Here is a 24,837-nt window from a genome sequence, read left to right on the forward strand (position 1 = left end):
AACTGAAGATGCAGACATTTACCCAGAAACCCTTCCAACATTTCCCTTCAGGTGTCTGAAGCATCTCTTCCTTAACTGATACAGATTAAGCATTCCACGCCTCAAGAAGTGATATTTCTGTCTTTCTGTCAATAACATGTATTTTTCCAGGATGTTCTTGCTTAGATGTAGGCCAGATTAATTCACTTTGGGACAGCATAAGTCCGCATTGCTGAAAAACGCAATCCATACTCTCTACGAGAGGCTGTTTTTCTACTGTCTCCACATCATTCCTGTCTTCCTCCTCTCCTGTTTTATTCTACAGCAGGTGTCCATGTGTAATGTGATAAAACTGCTCAGAAAACTGCAGGACATTAAAATTAACAATTTTGTTAATGGGTCACTTCTTTAGTCAAATTTACCACATGGATGCTTGAACTTTTGTGCTGGCAACCAAGCAATAGGCAATGCAAGGGTAGGACCAGACACGAAGAAGGTTAGAAGAACAGATTTTTGAAGTAACTGAAAAACTTTTTAAGAGAGAAATTAAATTCTGCAGCACAAATCCCAAAGAATGGTATATGGAGCATTTGAAAAATGATCAGCAGTGGCCTTGCTGGATCCCTTTGCATTCTCAACTGAGTCACTCCCACCATTCAAGGAGCAGAGATGGCTTTCTCAGAAATATTTCAGTGTTAACATCTGTCAGCATCTGGGAAATGCCTACTGCATATTTATGACTTTTCATAAAAAAAGATACGTCATAGACCTTGCCTTAGGTGCTCCCAAGGAGCAGGTTACAAGTGAGAGGAAACAGCTGCTACTTGTCTCCAGAGCAGGTGGGTAAGTAGACTGCAGGAAGAGGTGAATAGCTTTGCCATAACACCTCCAGTAAGCCAATCAATATGATGGGCTTACACGACATAACCCGTGCAACATCACTTCTTTTCACCCTGTATTTAACAGAGAATGGGGGATCTGAAGGATCTCTCCAAACTGCCTCCTGTGGCTGTACAAAATAAATTATGGGCAGCCCCTTAACTACTTTAGTCCTTTTGGTTACATTTATATAGGCTATTTTGCTTTCAAACATGAACGTTTTTTCCGAGTCCAGCTGTTCTCAACCTCACTTCACAACAGAGTGCCTGAAGCAAGATACAGGATGGTATTAGTGCAGCTTCAGGACTAGGTACTAAGGACTCCAGTGAAAGGCTCTGAGTAAAGAAGCAGTTTTCCTTTTTTGTATGTCTTTCAACCTGTTTCCTTTGATTAGATTCAAATTATGGTTTCTATTAGCAACTAGGAGATAGTAATGAGAACTTGATCAAAAAGGGCGACGTATGTGTCCAGTTTTGTTGCACATCAGCAGACCCTGTTTTTCAGGAAGTCATGTAAAAAGGTATCTTTAAAGTGATATTGCTAAATGAGAAGGAATCCTGCGATCCCATGTTCTGAATCTGCAAAGTATATCCAAAGCTTTAAAAGAATTATTTATAATTATTTCAAACTTTACACTCAGTGAACTTGCAGTGAAAGTACCCTGCTGATTTGCTGCATGTCCTCTGTGGTAAAGCTCTTTTGCATACTTTTTAGCAGGCTGTCAGCCATAGTGAATGAGAAAAAGATCAAAACCACCCCACAGAATTCATAAGCACTGTAAAAGAAAACAGGCCAAATACAAAATATTGTATTTTGGGTGGAGCTACAATATTGTATTATTTTAATGATTTTCTACTGCCAACAACAACAAAAAAGGAGCAAATAATATATTCTAATAGTTCTTTTCACCAGATAATGAGAAGTTAATACACAGAAATGTATTAGTAATTTGCTCATCCCAGTAGATTTTGCAATATCCATAAGAGCGCAGCTGAAGACTATGGACAGTGCAAAAAATTAAATTTTTAGAAGCAGTAGCTTTCATAAGGATGTATAGTCTTCATTTAAGCTTTCCTGCTGCTTAAAATCTATATACAAACTCAAAATACACTGTAATTGAACACCATTGTTGGTTCTTCAATACATATAATTCTCCTGTTATTTACCCATACTCTGATATAGCTCCTGGTCATGCCCTGGATTTGTAGGATACCTGAACAAGAAAAAGTGCTTCAGTAACAGATGTTACATATTCCAAACAGATGAATTTAATCATCTGTAATGTGCACATCTGCAGAATAGCAAAGTTTTAATAGGATGGACATACAAAACAAAGAAAAGAGATTAAGGATTACAGAGAAAAACAGACAAATGAAGTGAGAAAACAAAATGACAGAAAATTTAAAGGATATAGAGAACGGATGAAGAACTAGGTAGACACAGAAGGAGGAGTGCATGCAAATACAACAACTGACGGGGTACTTCACTGGAAGGAATAAACCAAAAAGCCTCAAAGCCCTGGAAATTGCTCCTAATTTGGAAAGGTAGCAAAGCCGGTTGATACATTCCTTGGGGAACACTGCCACAGTACTCTCTGCTCCCTGCTTCCTAACATTCTGCAATTCTTACTAATTTCTTCTAACAGTCCTACATTTGAGTATAAATGAATTTGGTGGGATTACTCTATAAATTTTTGCCTACAGAAGCAAAACCATGTCCCAGAGAACTGATCTAAATCACTCCCACACCCTCGTGTGTCGCTAGGTGAGCAATCTTTCATAGCAGCATTCAAAAAAATATTATCCTGTACCTTCTCATATGGAACAAAAGTATCCGATTCAGAAATAAAAACCAGCTATTTGCCAGTTAACAGTTAACATTATTATTTGTATAACAGCATCCTATTTGTATAATAAATATCCTATGGTCCTACTCTGCTGACTCATACAAAAACGTAGACAATTTGTTTTCAGAAATGAAAGCAATGCAAAAAAACCCAAACCTACAAAAGATGAAACAACCTGTAAGACTGCATATGCCTGTGAAAAAAGTATATTGCACATAAAAAACAGCAGCCTCCAGAGTTACAGGTGTTGGTGTTTTGGAAGCCATAAAACTAGGAAAAAAAGGGAATTTAAATTTAGTCAAGATAGTAGCTAGTTTTAGTCAAGTAGTAGTTAGTAGCCCTTAATATAGCAGCAGTGAAAAATATGGAAATATAGCACACTTGTATTTGTTCACAAGTCATTCAAAAACTGATTTTGATCTGCCATGTATATTTTATGGGATGAAGTTCAGTCTTTAAGAAATACTAGGGAAAAATCCCATTCAATTCAGTATAACTCACTGATGTTTATAATTTATGCTTTACAGTGTGCAATTAAAAGGTAACAATTGCTTCCCTGTCTGAAAGGGAGTAATGTACTTGTTTTATTTCTTTAGCATTTTTGTTTCGGCAATTATTAAGGATTAATTCAGCAATTTCTAATATAATGTATAAGAGCTGTACAGCAATCAACTTACAGTTCTTTTTACAGAACGACTAGTGCCAAGAAATGCTGCACATCCGTGTTCTTGAACCAACACTGTTCACCTCAGTCTTATTTTTAAATGAATTCCTCAGTCTGTGAAAACTAATACTGAAACCACAGTAGTCATTTCTGCGCATAACGGAAGTTATCCCCTTTCTCCTGATGTCAGCCTCAACATTGACCTACATGTACCTGCAGTTTAAAAGGACCATTTTTTTCACTGCGTGACAGACAATTTTATTTCATAAACTTGCAGGTCTGAACAACGCAATGAAGTGATTTGAGGGTGTACAAACCCAACATTTCAGCAATGGTATTTTCTGATTGACATGAGACAGAATTCTAGTGATATAAGCTTTTATAACGATACCAATCTTCTAACCTAGCACAACATAAAAATAGTTTGACTTTAGTACGCCACTCAGTTCCACAAAAATGGCGTGAACAGTCTCCGCAATATTGTTGGTGAGACGCAAGCTCAGTAGTGACCTGACATCTGATTAAAATTTTGAAATTTTAAAAAGTCTGTATTTCAAACAAGGAAGACCACAAAATGCCACCTCTTGAAACGCAGGCCATTAGCTAAAGGTGAAGGCATGAAAAATTGTAGAACAAATTGGTACCAAAATCTCAGCTCTGACCAGGCAACAGTTGGTCATTCGATCTGCAGTGAAAAGACAGGTTTCAGGCTCCACTCAAGGGAAAACGGGAGGAGGAAGTGTAATATTTGATTCACTAGGTTTGTAATTCACTGTAGGAAATAAGGTCCTTGCATTCATATTTTCCTTTTCTTCTCTCCAGCAAAATACCAATTTTTATTTATGTTTGGGTTTATATGTTTTTAAAGCTGTCTCTCTAAATTCAGATGAGATAGCTTCATCTTGACCTTAACTCTGTTACTAGTCTTAGCTATAAGAAATAGTATTTCAGTCCTAGTAGTGAAATCATAGTAACATGACTAATTTCTAAGCAACAAAAATGGGAAAATCTGAAAAAAGTTTCTCAAACATGAAAACCAGATTTACTTCTATCAACGTAGAATCAGGATTGATACAGACATATACATATACAGCTCTCTGTAGACCCCAAAAGATAGGCTCTGAACTATTACAGTGTTTACCAAACGCATATTAAGACTCCAGTTCTGGATGCTGTTGCTTTGAAATGAATGGGATGTGTTCCACTAAAATCCATTATATTGTCTACAGAAAGAATCTTGTAAGAACTGCTTAGAGCAATAATTCTTCATAATCTAAAAACTAAAAATGAGAAATTGCTCATGAAATGTTATCTGGTTGTTGAAAAACTACAGCGAATGTTGGTAAGAAAGCATTGTAGTACTTACCGTACCAAAAGCTCACAAAAATCTGTTCAGTACACAAGCACCAAAGGGAGATGAAACTAATCATGAAAGTTCATTTCTAGTAACAAAAAGGCTATAAAAAAACTGTAAAGAAAAATAACTTATGAGTATTTGATACCAAGGATATACAGAGGTCATGCTGCTTCTGTATGTGACCAAGAACTCGTAACTGCTAATTCAACTTAGTACATATATTTCTCCTGTTTACCATCCTGTAATTGGAGGTTTATTACTTACTCTGGATTTGCAGGTTGTCTTTTGATCCAAAACTCGCTTAAAAATGGAACGTAGAAATCATTTTAATTTATTTTTATGACGCCTCATTTTATCCAAAAGATTAAAAAAGCAAAACACCTATTGTATCGTGGCTTTATTACTGATTTTTTTTCCTGTGTTAGTAACTACCTTTTCAGAGGAGTTTTCTAATTTTATTAAGGAACTTAAGAAAAAAGCAATATTATTTTTCCTGAGGAAAAAGGAATTTATGAGCAGCAGGCAAACTGATTGCATGAGTTGCAGCTCAAATGGCATTGCACTGCAGCTCAAAAAGCTGCTTGTCTTGAAAACCTTTTTCTAGCTGGGATGTCAGCATGATCAAAATTGGTGTTCTGTGAGTGCCCAAAAAAACATTTCTAAGATTTTTTTGTCATGTTATACATTTTGGCAATGGACATTTTTGGCAAATGTAAATATTTGATTTTATAACTGAACAATCTTTTATTTATTTTTTTAATATGAGGAAGCTATCTTTATGCCTTGGTACCTGCAAACATTTCCTTTACTGTATTGAAAAGTCTGTCTGCATTTAAGTATAGCTTAGATTTAAAACTTGCCTTAAGAAAACTTTGCTTTTTAATACAAATTTTTGTCTTTATTCATTGCAAAATCTATTAGCAGATGATACATTATAAATAACTGCAGTTCCCTATTCTTCTTTGTGGACTATGAAACTATTGTGGGATGTTACGTTACTGTCCTTTAGAAAACTATTAACAACTAGAAAGTCTACCTATGCAGTTTGTTGTTTAGCTTTGTTAGTATTTGCATAAAGCCAGTCCTCTGGCCTGCAAAACCTGTTAGGAAGGGAAAGCAAAAACAATCCAAAACTCAAATCTACCATACTTACTATCAATAATTTTGTTGACACCATTCAGGAATTCCATAGACTCAAAATAAAATCACAGTCCTTTTTCTCCTTTCAGAATATAGCCTCTTAATCCAAATAATATCAGAGAAGTTAAAATTTAGTCCATTCATCTGGCAAATGTTTCCCTCTGTTTCATAAACATGCATATCACAGAGAAAAATTGTTCAATTTAAGGTGTCTTACATGATTAGAGTGTAAAAAATCATCATAGAAATATCGTTATTCTCAGACTTAATATTATGTCGCTAATGTAATGTATTACAATACCGTAAAACAAAGACTTTGCAGAACCAATTGTGTCATAAGCAGCTAGTAAACACAGTTAATTGTCTAGAAGGATTATAAAATAGAAATTTTTGTACCATGGACAATTATGTTCCAACAGTCTCACCACAAGTTGGAGGTAAAACGTCAAGAAAACTAGAAGGAGGATGCGGGGGAAAATATGTGACAGCTTATCAGAAACGCTGGTTGAAAAATTCTGTGGCTACCATAAATAAAATAGCCCCTCTAGAATAAGAGAGTACTACAGGTACCATTTCCTCTAAGTATGTTTACAACCTGTAGAATACTTCATTTTTTAATATTCTAGTTAAAAGTTATCTCCTATGGGAAGGACAAAAAATACACACTAGGGTATATGATGACTTTTTACACAAAGATAATTAATCATCACATTTCATTAATAAATTATCAAGCGCTTGCAAGCTGTCCACAATCTTTTTGATCTAGTTTGCATACTTTATAATGGTGGAATAACATTTTAAAAAGTTTGAATAGGCACTTACTGGAATTACAGTTAATCCTGATACAGTCTAGATGGGGAAGAATAGATGAAAAATGAAAATTTATCCTTCAAGGTAATAGCTGCAGACATCCAATAAAATCACAGTCCACCCTTCCGGGGACAGACACATGCAAATATGGCCAATCCATATCATCAGTCTTTACATACTGTTATAACCCAGATATACTGCGATAAATTGTTATAAATAGAAACGACAAATAGGGTAAAAATGGCCAATTTCAAACAAAGCTACATGGTGACAAATCTAAGTGAAAAATCAGGATTGAATGTCAAAGATGCTTAACTGAGGCAGGCTGCAACTTTCTCCCCATCTGTGAAAGAACAGGTAATTTCTCTCAATGTAATTAAAAAGTGCTCCGTCACAATGGGTCATAGAGCAAGCCAGGCCACAATCAGACATCTTGGACAACTTGAGTATAGTATACCTCAAAGGCTGATCTTCAAAAACTAAGTAGTAAATGACAAAGCTCATTCCCTGGGCCTATAAATAGGGTTTTGTGGATTTATATTTTCTTAATGTATAGACTTAAGAAACAAACAGTCTACATTTAAAGCTATATGAATATACAAAAAATAATAATATACTTATAAACACTGATGATTAGAGAATCCTGTCTATTTTCAGACTATTTCCTTGCCCGACTTAAAAAAAACAAAAGGGAAGGAAAAAAAATGGAGGGGTGTTGGAGAAAGAAACAATAAGGCTAAGGCACGGCTTTATTTACTTTCCTGAACTACAGAAGTAAGCAAAAAAAACTGACAGAGGGTGGTGTTTGGTATATAAAAAGAATGACCTGACCTGTAACAGGATCCTCTGCGGGGCTATCTGCGCTCATTACCGTAAAAACAAAAAAATAATAATAAAAAAAAAAATCTGCGCCACGCTCCTTGGTTTGTACAGCTACTCCTGGTGTACACCTTTGAGGAACAGATATACCATCAGACCTAGATTTTGTTTCCATATAGCTGAGTTTGTCATGTGTCGTCAACCGCATCAGAAAAGTGGTTGCAAACAGCCAAGGACCAGCACCCGCACATCCCCTTTTACAGAAAGCGCTGGGGGGGTGGGGGGGGAGGTGGTGGTCTCTGCGCCGGGGGGTGGGGCTGGGGGTGGTCTCTGGGGTGGGGGGGGCCGCAGCCTGCAGGAGCCCCGACTCGACGCTAGAGGGGACTGGAAGAGAAGAGCGAACGGTGAAAAGCTTCGCTTTTCCTCCTCCCTTCCCAAACCCGAACGCCGGGACGTTAGTCGGGTGGGAGCACTTCTGTGCAGCCGGGGGCGAGGTCAGTATTTTCTCCCCCACCCCCTTCTGGAAATCATTTTATGTGGGATTAAAACACCAAAATGCTTAATTCCCTTTAAAACTAGCATTCCACTGAATGGGAACGACTGCACTGAATGTGCATTTTCCCAAGTGTACTTCTGTTCTCTTTCAGGTCCTGACTTTGATTTATGTATAAGCACGGCAGAAGCGTTTTAATTCATTTACCTTCTTTTAAACTAGAGAAAACTATAACCTAACATTTTGTCCATCATATTTCAAACCAGGAAACCTTTTTTTTTTTTTTTTTTTTTTTCTTTCTGTAAAAGGGCTTGTGCCTCTTGTGTTCACACGGCTGTTTGCTGAGGGCCGCAGTCTTTGGGCATTGAAGGGTTGTGTTATCGTTCGATACTACAAAAACACCACTACAGAATTGTTTAAAAAAGAGGAGATGGATTTACTATAGATTTGACACCTAAAAAAAGGAGACCAAGAAATCCATCAGTGGGAATATCTAATTGCAACATTTTCCGTGTTAAAATCAGAGACTCTTTGATACGTTTGAATATAGTACATTAATTGGTAGAAGTAAACCCGAACTGACCTACATACACGTTGTTTCTGCTTGCACATTTAAATTGTGGAATTGCTACTGTGAAGAAGATATGGAGGGAGACCAATCTTCCACAACAGAGAAGAATAATTTAGCCCCAAAAATACCACTGATGAACTAGTCTTCTCTTTTTAGAATACACAATAGTACGAAAATATTGTGATGGATTATGTTAAGACTATATAAAGAATACAAGAATGCAAAAGAAACCAAAATAAGGTAGAAGAATGGGCATGTATTTGTGTGTGTACGTACATACGCAAATGTTGCATTGACATGTGTTTATATATCATTTCCATTTACTTTAAATGTTAAAACAGGCTGTTTCATAAATGTTTGCAAGCAAAAAGAAAAATGTAAAGAAAATGTTAATTTCTTGGAGCAAGAGTTTGTTACCTAGGTTGACCGTTAGTTTAACTCGTCCTGCATCCAACTCTAAACGAAGTGTATCTGCAGATTCCCTAGAAGTAGTTGCCATTAAAATGCCGTAAGCTCGCTGAGACCTGAACCGTAAAGAAACATCCTCGGCCTCTGTGTGCATCACAACAGGGAGTTGTATTTTCATAAACATACTTCCATCATAGCTTAAAATTGTTGCCTCTGAAAACATAAAGGAGAAAATCAGTTGTTAAAGAATTGTATTTACTGAAAATGCTCGAAGAGAAGATGGTAAAAGTATATTCACTCAGTATGACACAGAAAAATTACATATTGGATATCACAATTATTACTGGAAAACATAAGCAAAGTTGGGTGTTTTTTTTCTGTTAGCTTTTTATGGGGCGTTTGGTTTTTTTTAAGCAGCATATTTTCATGCTTTTTGAAGAAAATAAATTGCTCTTTTAATGAACCAGCGATTCATGTATGCGTCTTCAAGAAGATGGGTAAAATCACATGTAAAGAAATGCTTGCACGACAAGGCCTATACTACTCAAAATAGGTCAAAGCCAGGAAAAGCCATTCAGGTACACCTTACAGCCTATTAAAAGGTCACGCCTGACTATCATCCACCTAGATAATTACCTTAGGATACTTCAGGTATAAGCCTATCAGAATTGCTACCACCACAGTTACAATTATCAACCAGTTCACAAAAAGTCAGCTGAAACAGGTAAATATTCCCAGCATGATTTGGATGGAGCACAGATTGTTTCATGGCCACAATGACTGCAGTATAATAGAATCAAAAACACACGTATGAATATAATGACAGCCTTAACAAGAGGATCAAGACTGGACTTGGCATATTGAGGGTAAGATCTTAAAATCCCTGAGACAAGCAAATAACTGTCACTTTCAGACATTGCAGGAAAACCTCCCGGCGAGCAGCTCTGGCAGAGAGCGGTCACGGTCTGTTAGACCCCAGAGCAACCAGCCACAAGTCGTTTCCCAGCCTTCAGGCTGCTAACGAGAAAGGTAGCAGAAAGACTGTATTTCTGTTCACAGGGAGGCACAGCAGTTCCTAGAAAGCGAAGGACACATCTGTTTCTGAAACGTATTAGGAAGCCCTTTTTTGCAGGATGATCAAGCATTGCAGCCAGTTAACCACCACAGCCTTCGGAAGTGGCTCTTAGGCTCATGGCCAGTGCCACATCATGGTGGAAGCAGCACTGAATGAGCAACATCCTTTACCCCAAGCCAATCGTGAGTGGGCAGACTGCCAGGAATTTCAGTAGCCTCAGCAATAACACGCAAAACTAACCATACTACATAACTAAAACCACTACCTGAATGGCAAAATATACTACCTGAATGTACCCCGGTTTATGCACATCTGATTGTTTACCTACCACTAATTCACTAGAGACTTCTAACTTCTTCCATGGGTCTCCAATGTCTTTAACCCACTGAGAAACTCTGAATCTCAGAAATTGTTGAAGTGTTAGATGGTGAGGTCTAAACAGGATGCTACAGAATATTTTCTCGAAAAAGATGCAATCCTGACAGCACCTCATCTCACTGAAAGGAACATCAGTTTGTTGCCCAATAACAGGCCAAATAGGCAACAAGCAGAAAGAGAAGACAGCAGAGAACACCTAAGGGAAGCTTCTCTATGCTGCAATTTGCAGCAGTAGAACAGAGACACTTATCTACAGCAAAGGTGTATTTTAGTCCCACATGCAGTTATATTTTCAGACTGATACTACTGATACTATGTTTAATTGATATCATAACTAAAACAGGGTGAGATTTTTTTTTAACCATCAATACTTATGACAGTTTGTCAAAACCCTTTCCATTGCGTATCTTGTATACTGTTAAAGATAGATAAGCTCTTCAAGACTTCCAGCCTACACAGTCCATGCAAGGACCAAATGTTCCACTGTAATTCTGTGAGCATATTGGAAGCAAAAATGATAGATGGTATGTTCATTAATAATTCCAGACGTCCCCAACAGAAATTTGAAGAAAGCAGTTTGATGATGGAAAAAGGAATTACTAATACCAGCATGAAAGTCATTAGACGTCACATGTTAGAAGAATACATTTACAGATTTGATGATTTCTAGCTGTCCAGGTAATAATGTTTTCTACGTATACTACACCTAAAATTTTCCTGTGAAGAAGATTAAATACTTAACTCTCACTCATCTGATCAGAGATTTCAAGTCAAAGTGTTTTCAGTGGGAGGTGATTTGGTTACTGTTTGGGTTGGTTTGGAGGTTTTGGGGTTTTTGGGGGGGGATGTAGGGGCAGGGGCTTACAATTCATTCCTATATCTAGCTGTCTAGTCTGTGCATGAAGAGCTCCCGAGGTCTTTACCAAGGTAAACATGATTTAGGTAGTTAAAGATATCTAGCATAAAAGTTTAAGTTACTTGCTAACATGAGATCAAAAGGTATTTTATTTTTTCTATTAAAAACACACACATTGATACTATTCAGGGCTTTTACAAACTGAGAAAAATCAGATGTTATAGGATGAACAGCATTCAACACTAGAGGTCTGTTGCTAATAAATTATCTTATAATAATGCAAAAGAAAGTAGTCAGAATCAGCACTGGTACTGTTTGCCAGCTTTCCTATAATTTTTCAGTTTTTTAGAAAATTACAGAAAAAGGAGAGAAGGAATTTCCCTAATTTAATCAGAGATGACCTGTGAGTATTTAACATCATGGTAAACAGACCTGATGAGATTAGATATTTAATCCTCCCAAACCATACTGTGCCAGTTATTTTAGAAACAGATGTTCCAAGAACAGACCAAGGAGACTGAACAGAAGATCAAATGACTTAAAAGCTCTGGGGCAATGAGAAAACCCCCTCGTGTAAACTAGCTCTTCCAGTATGGGGACCTTCAAGTCACAGGCTTTCTAAATACAAAGGTATCACAGAATAAAACCCACACAACTGGCAGGAAGCAGGAATGGTTTGATCAAAGAAGATTAAGCACTGCTCTGAGAGCTGTAACTGAAGATCGGAGACACTACATATTTCTAAAATAAAACTACAACTATGTTCAGTTTACTCACTTGAAATGAGTCTGCTGGTAGAAGTGTTGTTAGGAAAACCTTTTCTTGTTAAACCATTATTAAATGATTAGTACTTCAGAAGGTTAAATGATGTTTTGTCAATATTGCGCTCCTCTAAGGATGGCAAGCTGGGTTTTGCCATGTGAATCATCTATTCATCTCATTATCTCTTCCACTTCACACAGCATTGCTCTCAGCTCTGCAAATTTCCACTTTCTGTTGGTCTTGGCTGGACAGAAGGCATCTAGTAGTCTATGTGTGATACCTTTGACAGCACAAGGAGTTCCCTTTTGCCTTACTGGTGTCTTTCTCGTAATTCTTTGTGGCAATGCCTTATTCCCCTATCATTATGCTTGGTGGCATACATTAACGTAAGACTTCCCAGAGAACTTCATTTTTCCAACACCAGGAAAGTATAGTTTTCAAGATGAAATAAGCATGGCCTGTTTTGTTTTAACTTTCCTAGAACTAGAAGTCGTTTCAGTTGTTTAATGGAATTCTTTCCATCCTGCAGTTGCTTCAGTTGTCTGGAATGGATTGTTAATTTGCAAGGCCTGGTCAGTAAGATAGTGATCTGAATGAGAAGAGGCAGGGGGGGTTACACCAGTTATGCAAACCTGAAAGGAACATTTTGACCAAAAGTATGTATGAATTTTTACCCCTAACTTTTACTTTTTTTGCTTTGGACCAACTATTTCCAAAAGGGTATGTCTCTTTCCTTTCTTTGAGATCTACACCACTAACTGTTCTCACAGAAGTGTTGGCAGAATGTGTTTTTTGTCTTGTTCGGCTTCCTCTTAATTATTAGATTAAATGCTAATAGACCATAAGTTTAGCTCAGAAAGTGCTATGCATTAAAAGAATCTGAGTCTCCATGGCAGGGAATAATAATTTTACCACCACTTCAGTGTTGGAAGCGTTACATTGAGAAGAAAAATAGCAGAAAACCCTTATAAAACATTACTGACAAATTTTTTATGGCAGCAAATAACTGCATGCAGTAGAGTTATTAACAAGAAATAAACAGTAAGACATAATTCAGAGCTTGAAAAAAAATACTTTATCCATTCTTTCATCGATATTTTTATAAACCTAACAATTAAAACCCCTTGCTGCTTCTGTGCTAAAAACCAACCAACCAAAACAACCAAACGAACCAAAAAGCAAGAAAAACTCTGAAAGCTTCAGTTCCCTTCTCCAACTTTTTTCTTCAGTTTGTTTCTGATTAAAATCTCCAGGACTGGATACTCTTCCTTCCTATGTACACTACCTCAGTCAGCTCTGTGCCTATCACCAAGGATGCACAGACTAGTGCTGATATGAAAGGATATTCAGGACCTTAATTTTCACTTGGGCTGGGACTACCTCAATCTGCCGAAGTGACTGAGGCACCTACTCTTCTGGAAACTTTCCTACGCCTGTTTCTACCCTCAGAAATGCTCAGCCAGATATTTATGGGGAGAAACAGAATTTTCCAAATAGATGTTATTCTTCAGTTCACAGTGTATTTAAATTAAAGTGAAAGAAGTATCTGGTAGGCATTTGAATTTCAGTGTCCTTCCTCATAAGTTTTGCAGTAAAGATTGTGTTGTTTTTAACATGATGCTTGGTAAGTACAGAAGTTTACTGCGTGTATTTTAATAAATGAAACAGGATCTTGTTTCCTTTGGACCGCTTGCGGTGCCTCTAAAGACAGAGTTATTAATTTTTCCTGCTTTTTCATTTTCAAAGTGCCTGTAGTAATATGACAACTGTGTCGCAGCCCACAGAGCCATTTTTAAAGCATAGAATCACCCTCTGCATCTGCTGTCTCCAAAATGACACACAAACTTTGCCCAGAAGGTGATAGACAATACAGTCCGGAGCCACGCCAGGGAGTATGTGAACAATCTGGATCATCAGTAGTCAAGTATTCAAGTTTGCTCTCTGATCCTGTTTTGTTTACGAGAGCAAGAATATCCTGCCCTTGAGACGCTCACTGATACATATGATTTTACTCCTATAAATTCTGTGAGTATTCAAGTATATCAATGGCTACTGATCAAATTCAAACTTTTAGGTTTTCTTCTGTTCACAGGCATACGCTCAGCTAAGCGCTGTTTGCGTGTTTTCTATGGCAGCTACTTCAGTCCATCTGGGTCCAGAGCTGCAGCCTTGGTGAATCGCGAGGAACCTTTCCATCAATCTGATAGAAACAATTCTCGATATGCAATTAGTTACCAGATAATACATGAAAAGAAGTTGAAATGTTTCCTCCCAATTTTTACACTGGTATTTCAGGACTGAGGTCCTAAGCCACACCGTAAAGGTGCTAGAATTTTAACACACAGGACCATGTAGTTAATTTAGGTCAGAGAAGCAACTACTATAATATTTTGAACACATGGTTCTTCTTATCTTTTCTTATCATATCACCTGCATTTTTCTTTTTTTTTTTTATTTATAATTTTAAAGCATCCAGAGATAATGCAAGGAACAAAAGCTATATTTATTTAATGTACATGTTTGTATGCAGGTCCGTGTGCATGCATGATGTGGACATCTACACACACTCTAAATATATTTTCTCCTCAGAAATGTCACTTTGATAAGTCTTTCTTTGCATACCTACTTTTTCTTATCACCGTTTGATGAATTTACTCTTGTGCATTCTTCCTAGCCATCCAGTCAAAAGTATACACCTGCAAAAGGCTTTGCTGAGAGGCAGTCACATATTGTGATCCACAATCAAAGTATGATAGGAAGCCAAATTATATTGCTGTGACATCTGTCTGTCCATCTGCTGTAGTTTCCATAATCTACTAAAGCTAATCTACAGATTATACTGATGTTTAACCTTACTGAAAATCAAGAATAAAATCAATAACAACTCACAATAGGATAAAAAGCACATGGGTATAGAAAAAAATACTGATTTTAAGTGTAATGAAATTAAAATAGAGCCGACTTGTCTTCCATGTTTTTTGTGCACTGATAAACTGAACAAAATTATTTCATATACTGCATTGTGCAGAATACATTCCAATATGGATGTTAGCACTCCTATTTTAGGAGAAATAGCATGAAAAATAAATGATGGTATTGAAAAGTAGCTGCATGCTTTTGTTTACTGAAGATACATTAATCACTTAATATTAAGTTAAATATTCCAGTTGTTTGATCTCTAATATTTTATTCTAGTGCTTTCTTTGCGAAAATGTATTGTTCATTGACATGAACATGTTCTTATTTTATTTAGTTCGAATAATTGTAATTGTGTTGCTTATATCACCAAATACACAAGTTTATCAGTCATTGCAGATGGGTGGTGGTTATAATAACTTTGTGCAGTAGGATGCCAACACATCGCTTTCAGAATCCCAAAAGCTATAATCTTATTAATGCATGATCATTTGGGATATGAATATTACTGGAAAGAGATCTCCTTTCAGTGTGATTTCCTCTGGAGAGGGAAACCCAAGGGCAGGAAATGATCCCAGACTGTCTGAACTGCCGCACATATTTCTGTTGGATAAGAACCAAATGCCATTGCAGAAAAGCCAGCACCACCAGCATAGTACCACCATTCCCATTAGGGGAAAGCACTTGGAAAAATCAAGCTCTCTATTGGAAGACAGTTGAAAATAAAGTGCGGGAAATAAAAAAGACAAAGATTTCTCCATAAAATATTAACTCCTGTCAACTATATTTATGAAAAATTGCTATTATGGAGCCTGCTTTTAAGTTCTTTGCAAATCTACATGTGTTTTGGTCTCTAACGCACATGTTTTCCTAGCTCTCAAGTCGAAAAAATGCAAATCCTATTTTTACTTCTGCCATATGTAGTAGCAGAATTTTGCCACAGGGTGGTACACCAGACATGTTTAACAGAAGGCTTTCCTAATGCATCAGACAGCTCGGTTATGCCCTCTGCCAGCTTCCCTCCAGTAACAAAACAATCTGGAGATCTCATAATAACTGGCCATGAGCCAAAGGCATATATATTCAAAAAATAAGACAGAAAAAACAGAAGAAACTGATAATCTACTTGCAAATGCTAGTAATACGATGGCATTCATTCTATATAAATGCACATATCTATTTACATAGGACTTAAACATCCATTTGGTTTTTATTTTTAAAGAATACATTTTTGTTTCATCTTACCAACTAGAAAAATTAATCAAATTAGATGGAAAGAACTTACATCCCCAGCCAATAAAATTTAGGCTTATATTTCAGCTTGATGGAAAACTATACTGTGTCAATTGTGAGATGAAAAAAATATAACTTCTGTCATTCAAACATTTCCTATTCCCATAAGAATAAAAAATAAACACCTAAAAATTAACTATGCTTTTTTTCTTATTTTTCTAAAGTATTTTATTCATGTACTCTGTAATTTTAAAAAATTTTAAAATTATTTATTTATAAATTTTAAACATGTATTTAAAATTACAGAGTTTTCTTCCTATAAACTAATCTCAAGATCTGCCTTCCTTGCCACTATCCACTTTTTCAATTAAACAAAGGCAGTTTGCCAACTTTACACTTAACTTTTCTAGGCAAGAGGGATATTCAGTGATTAGAGATATATAGAAACAGTTTCCTCATGTATTTCAATGAAAAAAAAGTTAAGTAAGAAATACAGATTCCTAGACTAATTAGTTTGCTTTGACTCATGGCTGAAATTCTGGCCATGGATTTAAGTGATACTGTTGAATTCAAAAGTGAATTTAAGTACAGAGTAGTACTGACATAAATAGGCAGAGAAAAAGACCTCAGTTTGGAATTAGAATGTGACTGTTTAGTAATGCAACAATAACTCAAATTACTTTCACAAAGCTTTTCAGAACTCAGCCATGTATGACGAGACACAACAGGAGACATTTTCTCAGAGACATTTAGCAGTACGGACTCTCCGTCATAGTCAGCTAATACTTCTTCATGCGTCTTAGAAGCTCTCCTAAGATCTCTCCACTAGAGCTACTTCTTTCAGTCTAGAGCAGAGCTCCATCTCACATCAAATAAAATCAAAGACGCTTTTTCTGCCTCAGAAGACTTCATCATATTTTACCATTTTTAAATATTGTGTAGGATCCTATGAAGTAGAAATGCAGCCATCTCATGGAACCTACCTCTTTCGCACGATCTGCCAAGATACCCTGTACCAGAGCAATCACAGACATATCTGTTCCACCCGTCCCTGCATACACCGTTGTTTTTACAGGGGTTGCTAAGGCAAGGTTTTGCAGTTTCTCTTGAGCATGAGGGTTTTACTCCAGCTGTACTTTGAATTTCAGCCATCTGTCGAATATCTTTGCTTTGACCATCAATAAATAAATCTCTAATGCAGCCGACGTATCCATAATTGAGAAGTGCTGTCCACACCTCTGTTGGGAAGACGAGGCCTGCTTTATTTTCAGGTAAGCCTCCAAGATACAAGTCATCATCCAAGTCAAGGATTTCACTTTCACCCGGGGCAGTATATGGTGTACGTAATGTGTTCACAGATATGGTCCCTAAGAAGAAAAGACAACAAAATGCATGATTTTCAAGACATTTAAAAAACTTTGGTATTGCTGTTTTACTCATTAATCTGTAGGCCACATTAGCTCCTGGCAAATATCCCCAAGTAAAACATAGGTATTTTATTTGTACAGCTATACAATAACAGATACACTTCCTTATTTTAATTACAACGTAGTACAAATATTGTCAGGAACTAAACAATGTAAATACATTTATGCACAATACTGCATGGGCACAGTATATAAAAAAAAGTCAAAAATCACCTTATCAATCCTGTAGGGGTAGGGGGATGCATTTTGGAATTATTTTCCCAAATATCCTGCTTGTACAACAAAAAAAATCTCCTCACTACCTCATATGCGCTTCAAAGCTTTAAGGCTAGGGTTGCATTGATAGGTGGCAACCTGTGAGGCAAATCTGTCTCTCTGGTTTGGATCCAAAGACATAGTATTTTAAGAGACTCTCACCACTTTCAGTGGGCTTTGGATCAGACTTTTTTCGTTAAGCGCAGAAGGAAAATACTCTCATCAGCTGCCAGACAGGCAATCATTAAGAAGACAGTGATGTGCTCCTACAGGGAAAAATCAATGCCTCTGACACTTACCTCAAAACGTGTGCATGTTACAAAGAGAGGGAGAGAGGATGTATATAGAGCCTCAGGAAATCAGAATTATCTTTTCCATTTAAGTTTAAAAAGTAAACAGACAAAATTAAGCCTGAAACAAAGTTCTGTTTCTACAAAGTGTCTGAACAAAAAAACTAATCAGCTGTAAAGATCCTCTTTGTTGTACTTTTTAAAAGTAATGAGGTATCCAATTTTTACATTTTGAATAGGCAGAAAAGCAAATGTAGCATATGGAGTCACAGAACATACTTATATCACCCAAATTTAATTTTATTTACTTGGTAAAATCACTTGAATAAAGAATCTTCGTGTAGATCTTCACAGAAGTGACACCTTACCATTCGATATGTGTGCAAAAGCAAGCAAAACATAAATCAAAACATTATATAGGTCAAGAGATTATTATATTGTACCAGCCACATTATGCAACAGTGTTATCCACTGGATGCACTGTTAAAATTGTATTAATGGTGACAAGACACTGAAGAGTCTCATTTACCACAACGTATTTATCATACATATATACATAAAACTAGCATGATCCGCTATTTCCACTACCAGCATGGCACAGATTCCAGAAGATAACACTGATTACCAAAAATACTTTCACTGTGGTGATAGTGGTGCATGAGAATAATAAATTTAGAATTTTTATAACATAAATACTAAATTGTTAGTTTTAAGCAAACAGAGACAAGTCTGAAAAAGATCATTCTCTTCCTTGGATACATCCTAAAATTTAGGCTTTTCTTTTAGCAAAGAAGAGGAGTCCTGTGGGAGCTGCATATTTTATTTGTTCTTTCATTGGTTCAATAGATTAACTTCAACAGCATGGACAGAATGAATGTGTAAACAGTTTGGACCTTTAGTAAAAGCTCTTTGGCACAGAGGTCTCAGGAGATCCAACTCCCATGTGAGACTTGAGACATATGGATTTTAGAAGGGCTGGATACTACTACTACAAACAGTCTGCCTGCTGGCAGAAGAGATCTAAAAAGATAAAACAAAGGTTTGCATAGCATTTGGGCATCTTTATGAGCATGTTTAAAGAATCTTTGAGGATGTGGTCAGTTTTCCCTTTTACGTATTATCAGAAATGTTTTCTGTGTCAGTTGAATAATCACACAGATGTAAAGCGAACTTCCAGTCTTAACTGTAAGAAATGGGCACGTTGAACCAAGATCTGTTTTATTGCAGACCTCCACCTGTTTAAAACTGATCCGACTATTATATTTTGCTAACTCTAAACATTTGTATTGCTGCTCAGATTCTTGACGCAAAACTTAGCACTCGTATGGAACACTTGATACAGATTTGACCTTAAGCATACAAGCATAAATATTTTGAGGTTTGATTCCATTAATCAGCTGCCTCAAACAAGGACACTTGTGAATGAGCTGTTAAACCAAGATAGCTAACTTTTCTGAGAGCATCCTAGATATCAAGGAGGACTGCCTACAGGCAATAGATAAATTCTCCTTTTTAAAAAAATAAAGATTCTGTAAATATAGATCATACTTGTGCTCACAGTATTTCTTACTGCTATTGTTGCTTGCTCCCACCTGTTGCTGTACAGTCTAATTTAGAACCAAATTCTTTAAACCTGTGTTCAGGCAGCACTTGCACTGACACAAGTTAACCCAGCTGAAGCCTCCAAAATCAAGCTCATGCATTTGCGCAGTGCTGTTTTCTGCTGGACAAAGACACTTGTGTTTTCAAGCTATCCATGATGCCAGAAGACATCTAGGGCTCCATTTCTATTAAAAAAAAATACAGGCAAACCTCAGCCAGTGTAGCTGTGTCATTAACACGGTGTTTCAAAAAACAAGTTTTGCAAGCACAGAAGGCTGAGAAAGGTGAGTGACAAAGGGAACTGTAGATCACCACTACACTCTGGTGACTGTGCGTTATAGTTAGGTCATAGACTGAAGCAGGAGAGTTTTCTTGTGTATGTCATAAAGGAGTACCCTGGAGAGAGATTAAGTATTAATTTGAATAGATATCAACAGACTGTTAAAGAAATGAACCCTTCCCTTCCCCTCCCCAAGAAATTATACAACATAAAATACTCCTTGGGAGAGGCCCTCTGAAATTTCAGTGTAATCATAGCATCTAATGACTATGGGTAGAAGACCACAACAGGCAATAACTCTTCTGTGCAACTTCTTCATGTTTTGGAATGCCATGGAACCCCTACTACCCAGCTGGACTATCTCCAATTTATTGCTGGACGTATCCATGGCCCTTCAACTGACCTACATACATACTGTGTGTATTACCCTTAATCAAGCCACTGTAAATTAGCTTTATTTAATCCTTTTTTAGAGCTACACAAAGTCAAATAGCACCTGCAAAAGACTGAAATCTTTAGGAACTCACTCTAGCTCAGCTGTTATATAGGAGCTTGACCACAGTATCATACAGCACACTCTCTAGAACAAGAACTAGGGCTATACTAGAAATAGGCTTTAGTCTAACTAACAGCAGAAAATCCACGCCTGGGCAGCAAGATTTTAATGCTATTAGTTACCGAGTTACCCTAGTTTCCCACGGAACTTCTAACCGCATTTCCAGGCAACCATACAACCATCACTGCTGTCAGTATCCAAATTAACTTTTATGTATCTTTGATAGGTAATGCAAACTGCACTTACTAATTGCTTTGTAAATTAAGATGAGAAAAAATCCAAGAAAAATAAGGCGAAATAAAAATGACTTCCAAAATACATAAATAATTATGGGTTTTTTTGAAATATCCTAAAATAAAACAGAGAACTCCAGTTCACAGAACATGGGCCTACAGAAAATAAATAATGGGTCTATAAATATATTTGGATTCACAGTGCATCTGGAGCTGTAACACAGAAGTTGAGTGTGCTGTTTCATCTAGCCAGGTTTTTTTGTTTTGTTTTGTTTGTTTGGGTTTTTGTTTATTTGTTTGTTCCTTTTTTAAGTCTGTCATGTTTCTTGAAGGAAAGTTTTTGAGTTCTGCTGAAACCATCTCAGGCTCGAACCTCATGACAATAGCAGATGCTACCATGGAATCCACAGATAGTAATGCACACCCCTCCTTTGCTGGATTTCAATCCTGCTTTCTCTGGGAATTATAGGCAGATTAAAAGGAAGTGTTCTGTCAAATCAGCAGCGTGCTCCAATCCGTTTGGATGTTTCTACTTACGAATGTGAAGACATCACTTTCCAGAGAAGAAGGAAGCAGGAAAGCTAATGAAGCATATAAACATCTTATATGGCCAGCACAGGAAATTGATAATAATTTGCCCTATAAAGATAATGTAACATCCACCCTTCTCACACCAGAATTGTCAAGTGTGATAATACGAAAAGAATGGGACATGTCTCATTTTACAAAATAACCTAAAGACAACATAATATGATGAGAAAGCAGCAAATTCAGAAGAGTGTTTGCCTCTCAATGGAAAGAGAAAACTATAAACTTAAATTGTAACATCTCTGTAGTAAGAGCCATCCTTTCACTTACAACTTTGCACAGTAAGTAGCAAAACAGCTCCCATAACCATATCATAATAGTAGTTATACTGTTTCTTTGAAAAGAGCAACACTGAGCCAATAATGTCTGCCAGAAAACAAGCAGCTTCCCTGCAAAGTTTTTTAATACTCCAAGTAGGAAATATTGTCTGTAATTCTACCAGAAAAAGAAAGAAATGGGAAAAAGCTAATAGCATTTGTCCAGCCTGAAAGAAGAAAAAGTGGAAGACTGAAAGACAAGAAGGTGTGGGGTGATTTATTTAGTTTGGAAATTCATGATCTATCTTCAGTCCTTAAAAACACGTAGGATTTCTTACCTCCAGAAACTGGATATAAATTTAAGGGTCCTATAATCACCTATGGGTGCTCTGATTCTACAGCATTTCATCTGAGAGCAAAGTGAAATTTAAACATTCAGAAACATCTTTATGTATTGGAGGAACAGTTTGAGAAAAACTAATGAAATTATGATTTTTTAGCAAAAATTATTGACTTAAAGGATAATTGATTAGTGGACAGTTCTTCAAAGGATGGGTCAAGAATAACATACATATGAGCAAAATGGGAAATATATTGGGAGGTATAGAGAAGCCTATTGTACCACTTTACTGAACATTGGGGTAAGGTTTACCTTGAACTCTGAGAAAGATGCAGATCAGCTGAGGAGACTGCAGATGGCAGCAGTAAAAATGGTCAAGAGCTACAGAACATGACATACAAGAATAGGAAGTATCTGGGGTTTCTTAGTCTATGAAGAAAGCTAGAGACTGACATAACAGCATTCAAATCATAATAAATATAAAGCTATGACACATGGTGTATTTTTTTCCTGCTGTGAACAAGGAAATTTTGAACAAAAAGTCATGTTTTGCATACAGAAATATTCAGTTTATGAACGATTATATGGCGAGGTTGTACAGTGTCCACTGCTGGAGGTAACTCCACAAACACCTGTCAAGAATGATGCAAGTACACCATCACTAGCTTCACTGGAGGGGTAAAACAGAACCTTTCAAGGTCATGCCATCTCCATTTTTCTATGAGCTCATGAATAAATGAAACAGCATCGCTGGAATAATCTTCCTTAAAATGCAAGATAATCCCATTATCTCAAATACGTAAAGTATTAACATTTGTTGAAATAGGAACACATGACTATGGCAGTTCTTAAAAGGTTGCAAAGATGGGGGAAGGAAAATATAAACATGTATATGCAAAAAAATGAACCTGAAACAGCAATGCACAAAATGGATATCAACAAAGAACTACTTACAGTGAGATACTGATTATAGTTAAGATCTAATTACATATTCTGGAGATAATTTTTGGTACTTAAGCTGAAACTCTAGTTCAAAATTTCAGTGACTTCTTAGCCTTTAAATGCTACCTACCTATGAATACATTCTGATACATTGTTTTACACTGTCATATACAATTGGAGGTTGACAAGAAGAGCCAGCGTCCTCTCCAGTTTCACTGTGTAATGATGATTTCCAAAGGATGAATAGCAGTTTAGTCAAAAAGCACTTGCAAGGTTATCCTTGAATATGGTAAACAGTTTAACAAAATTTTAAAAAATACTCAAGTCTCAGAAAACAGTTATTAAACCTAACTCTCCTGTATTAGAAGAAACACTGTGAGCTAAGACCTTTACCGCTGCGTCACGTTTTGTTTTGGTTCTTTTTTTTTTTTTTTTTTTTTTTTCCAGTTTCGACTTGTTGGGTTTTTTCGCAATTCTTTTACTGCAGAGTTGGCAGTAAGGTAAAGAGCAGAACAGAAAAACATTTCCCTTAGGTATGAATTAATGAGCCTCTCCAATCACATTCATTATCTCAGCAATTTACTTTTTCATAAGTCTGTGTATAAGACAGACAGACACATTTCTAAACCTTACTTCAATTCTGATCAGTTAAATATGAAGACTGTAACTACAGCTAGTACAACTATTCCAATCTCTATGCTTACCTTGTGTGGCATATTTTTTGCTTTTCGTGCATGTGAAACACATTTGCTTATTAAGAAACTGTGAAAAATCCGACTAAGGTATTCTAAATACTCTTTACATTTTGCGTGCTAAAGCATAATGTAATATCTGTGATGAGGACTGTGACCACAGCATACAGACCATGGCCAAGACAGGGCACATGTGAAACAGCTACGAAGCTACCGTCCTTCACAGGAATTCAGAATAATCACAAATACTGGAAGGGAACTCAGCTCACGTGACTGGACACAGCAGTCGGTACCAGGTTGTGTCCTCTGCTGTATACTTAACAAAACACACAGACTGCTGGAGAATGTGAGTTCCCTTTCCTCTGCTGCATACCTAGCAAGAAAGATGGACCAATGGAGAAGATATGAAATCTTTCTTTACTTAACCCTGGGAAATAGGGTCTGAGGAGTTCCTTCCCACCGAAGATGTGTTTTTTAAGTAAGCAAGCACACAGAGTAGGTCTTACAGGCAGCAGGATGGGATTCTAGGATGAGAAACCTCTATAAGGATAACAAGGAAAAGAAAAAGGAAATTAAAGGGCACCATCTCTTCCCCCTTCCCTGTATCTCTCAATATCTGAGGGGATCAGCAGAATTACTAGTGAATAAGGCCTGGATAAGTACAGTTTAAAAATGTGCCCTTGTTCCTCACATCTCCCCTACCGCAGTCCCAGATAGGCAATGGCATAGTCAGTAGTTTAGAGTGGATGCTTCCTGTGACAAGGTCCGGAAGAGAGCGAAGAATGAAAAGATAAATTGAGTACTTGCTGATCCAGCTAATACGAAAGTCAAGGAAATTAGCAAAGCTCCTTGGGAAATGTCACAGCTTTCTATTATCTGAAGGAACAGTTCTGCTTTGGACTTGAAGGCTAGAAGTAAAAGGTTGCAAGACACCAAATTCCACTTAAAAAATTACAGGTTATTTGAGCTACTTATTCATTAACAGGAGAATCTCTTCCTTTGTACTTGATAGGTTGGGAAGTATTTTGTCAGCAGCCACAAAAAGTCTCAGAAAAGCCAAATTTTTCTTATACAAGGTATAGTCATTTACTTCTACAAAAATTCAAGTAAGCAAGCAGCGAAAAGCTATTCATTCATATGATTTCCAGTATGTTTGGTTTTGGCTAGAGAAAATAACTGAAAAAGCTTC

At 36.8% G+C, this 24,837-nt stretch overlaps 1 protein-coding gene across 25 annotated transcripts in view; it reads right to left on the reverse strand.

Annotated features, from left to right (window-relative positions):
- Nucleotides 1-24,837, reverse strand: part of NRXN1 (neurexin 1) — a 738,722-nt gene that overhangs the window by 414,390 nt on the left and 299,495 nt on the right. For 16 of the 25 annotated variants that reach the window (XM_075413180.1, XM_075413176.1, XM_075413170.1 and 13 more), the window contains 3 exons: nt 17,170-17,553; nt 8,976-9,179; nt 6,688-6,714 (listed from right to left, as the gene is read on the reverse strand). In XM_075413180.1, coding sequence (XP_075269295.1) covers nt 6,688-6,714; nt 8,976-9,179; nt 17,170-17,553 — 615 coding nt within the window. The remainder of the gene's footprint in view (nt 1-6,687; nt 6,715-8,975; nt 9,180-17,169; nt 17,554-24,837) is intronic. The other 9 variants (XM_075413190.1, XM_075413188.1, XM_075413186.1 and 6 more) reach the window with 1 other exon arrangement.

Source organism: Opisthocomus hoazin, chromosome 2 (assembly GCF_030867145.1).
Source record: "Opisthocomus hoazin isolate bOpiHoa1 chromosome 2, bOpiHoa1.hap1, whole genome shotgun sequence".
Lineage (NCBI taxonomy): Eukaryota > Metazoa > Chordata > Aves > Opisthocomiformes > Opisthocomidae > Opisthocomus > Opisthocomus hoazin.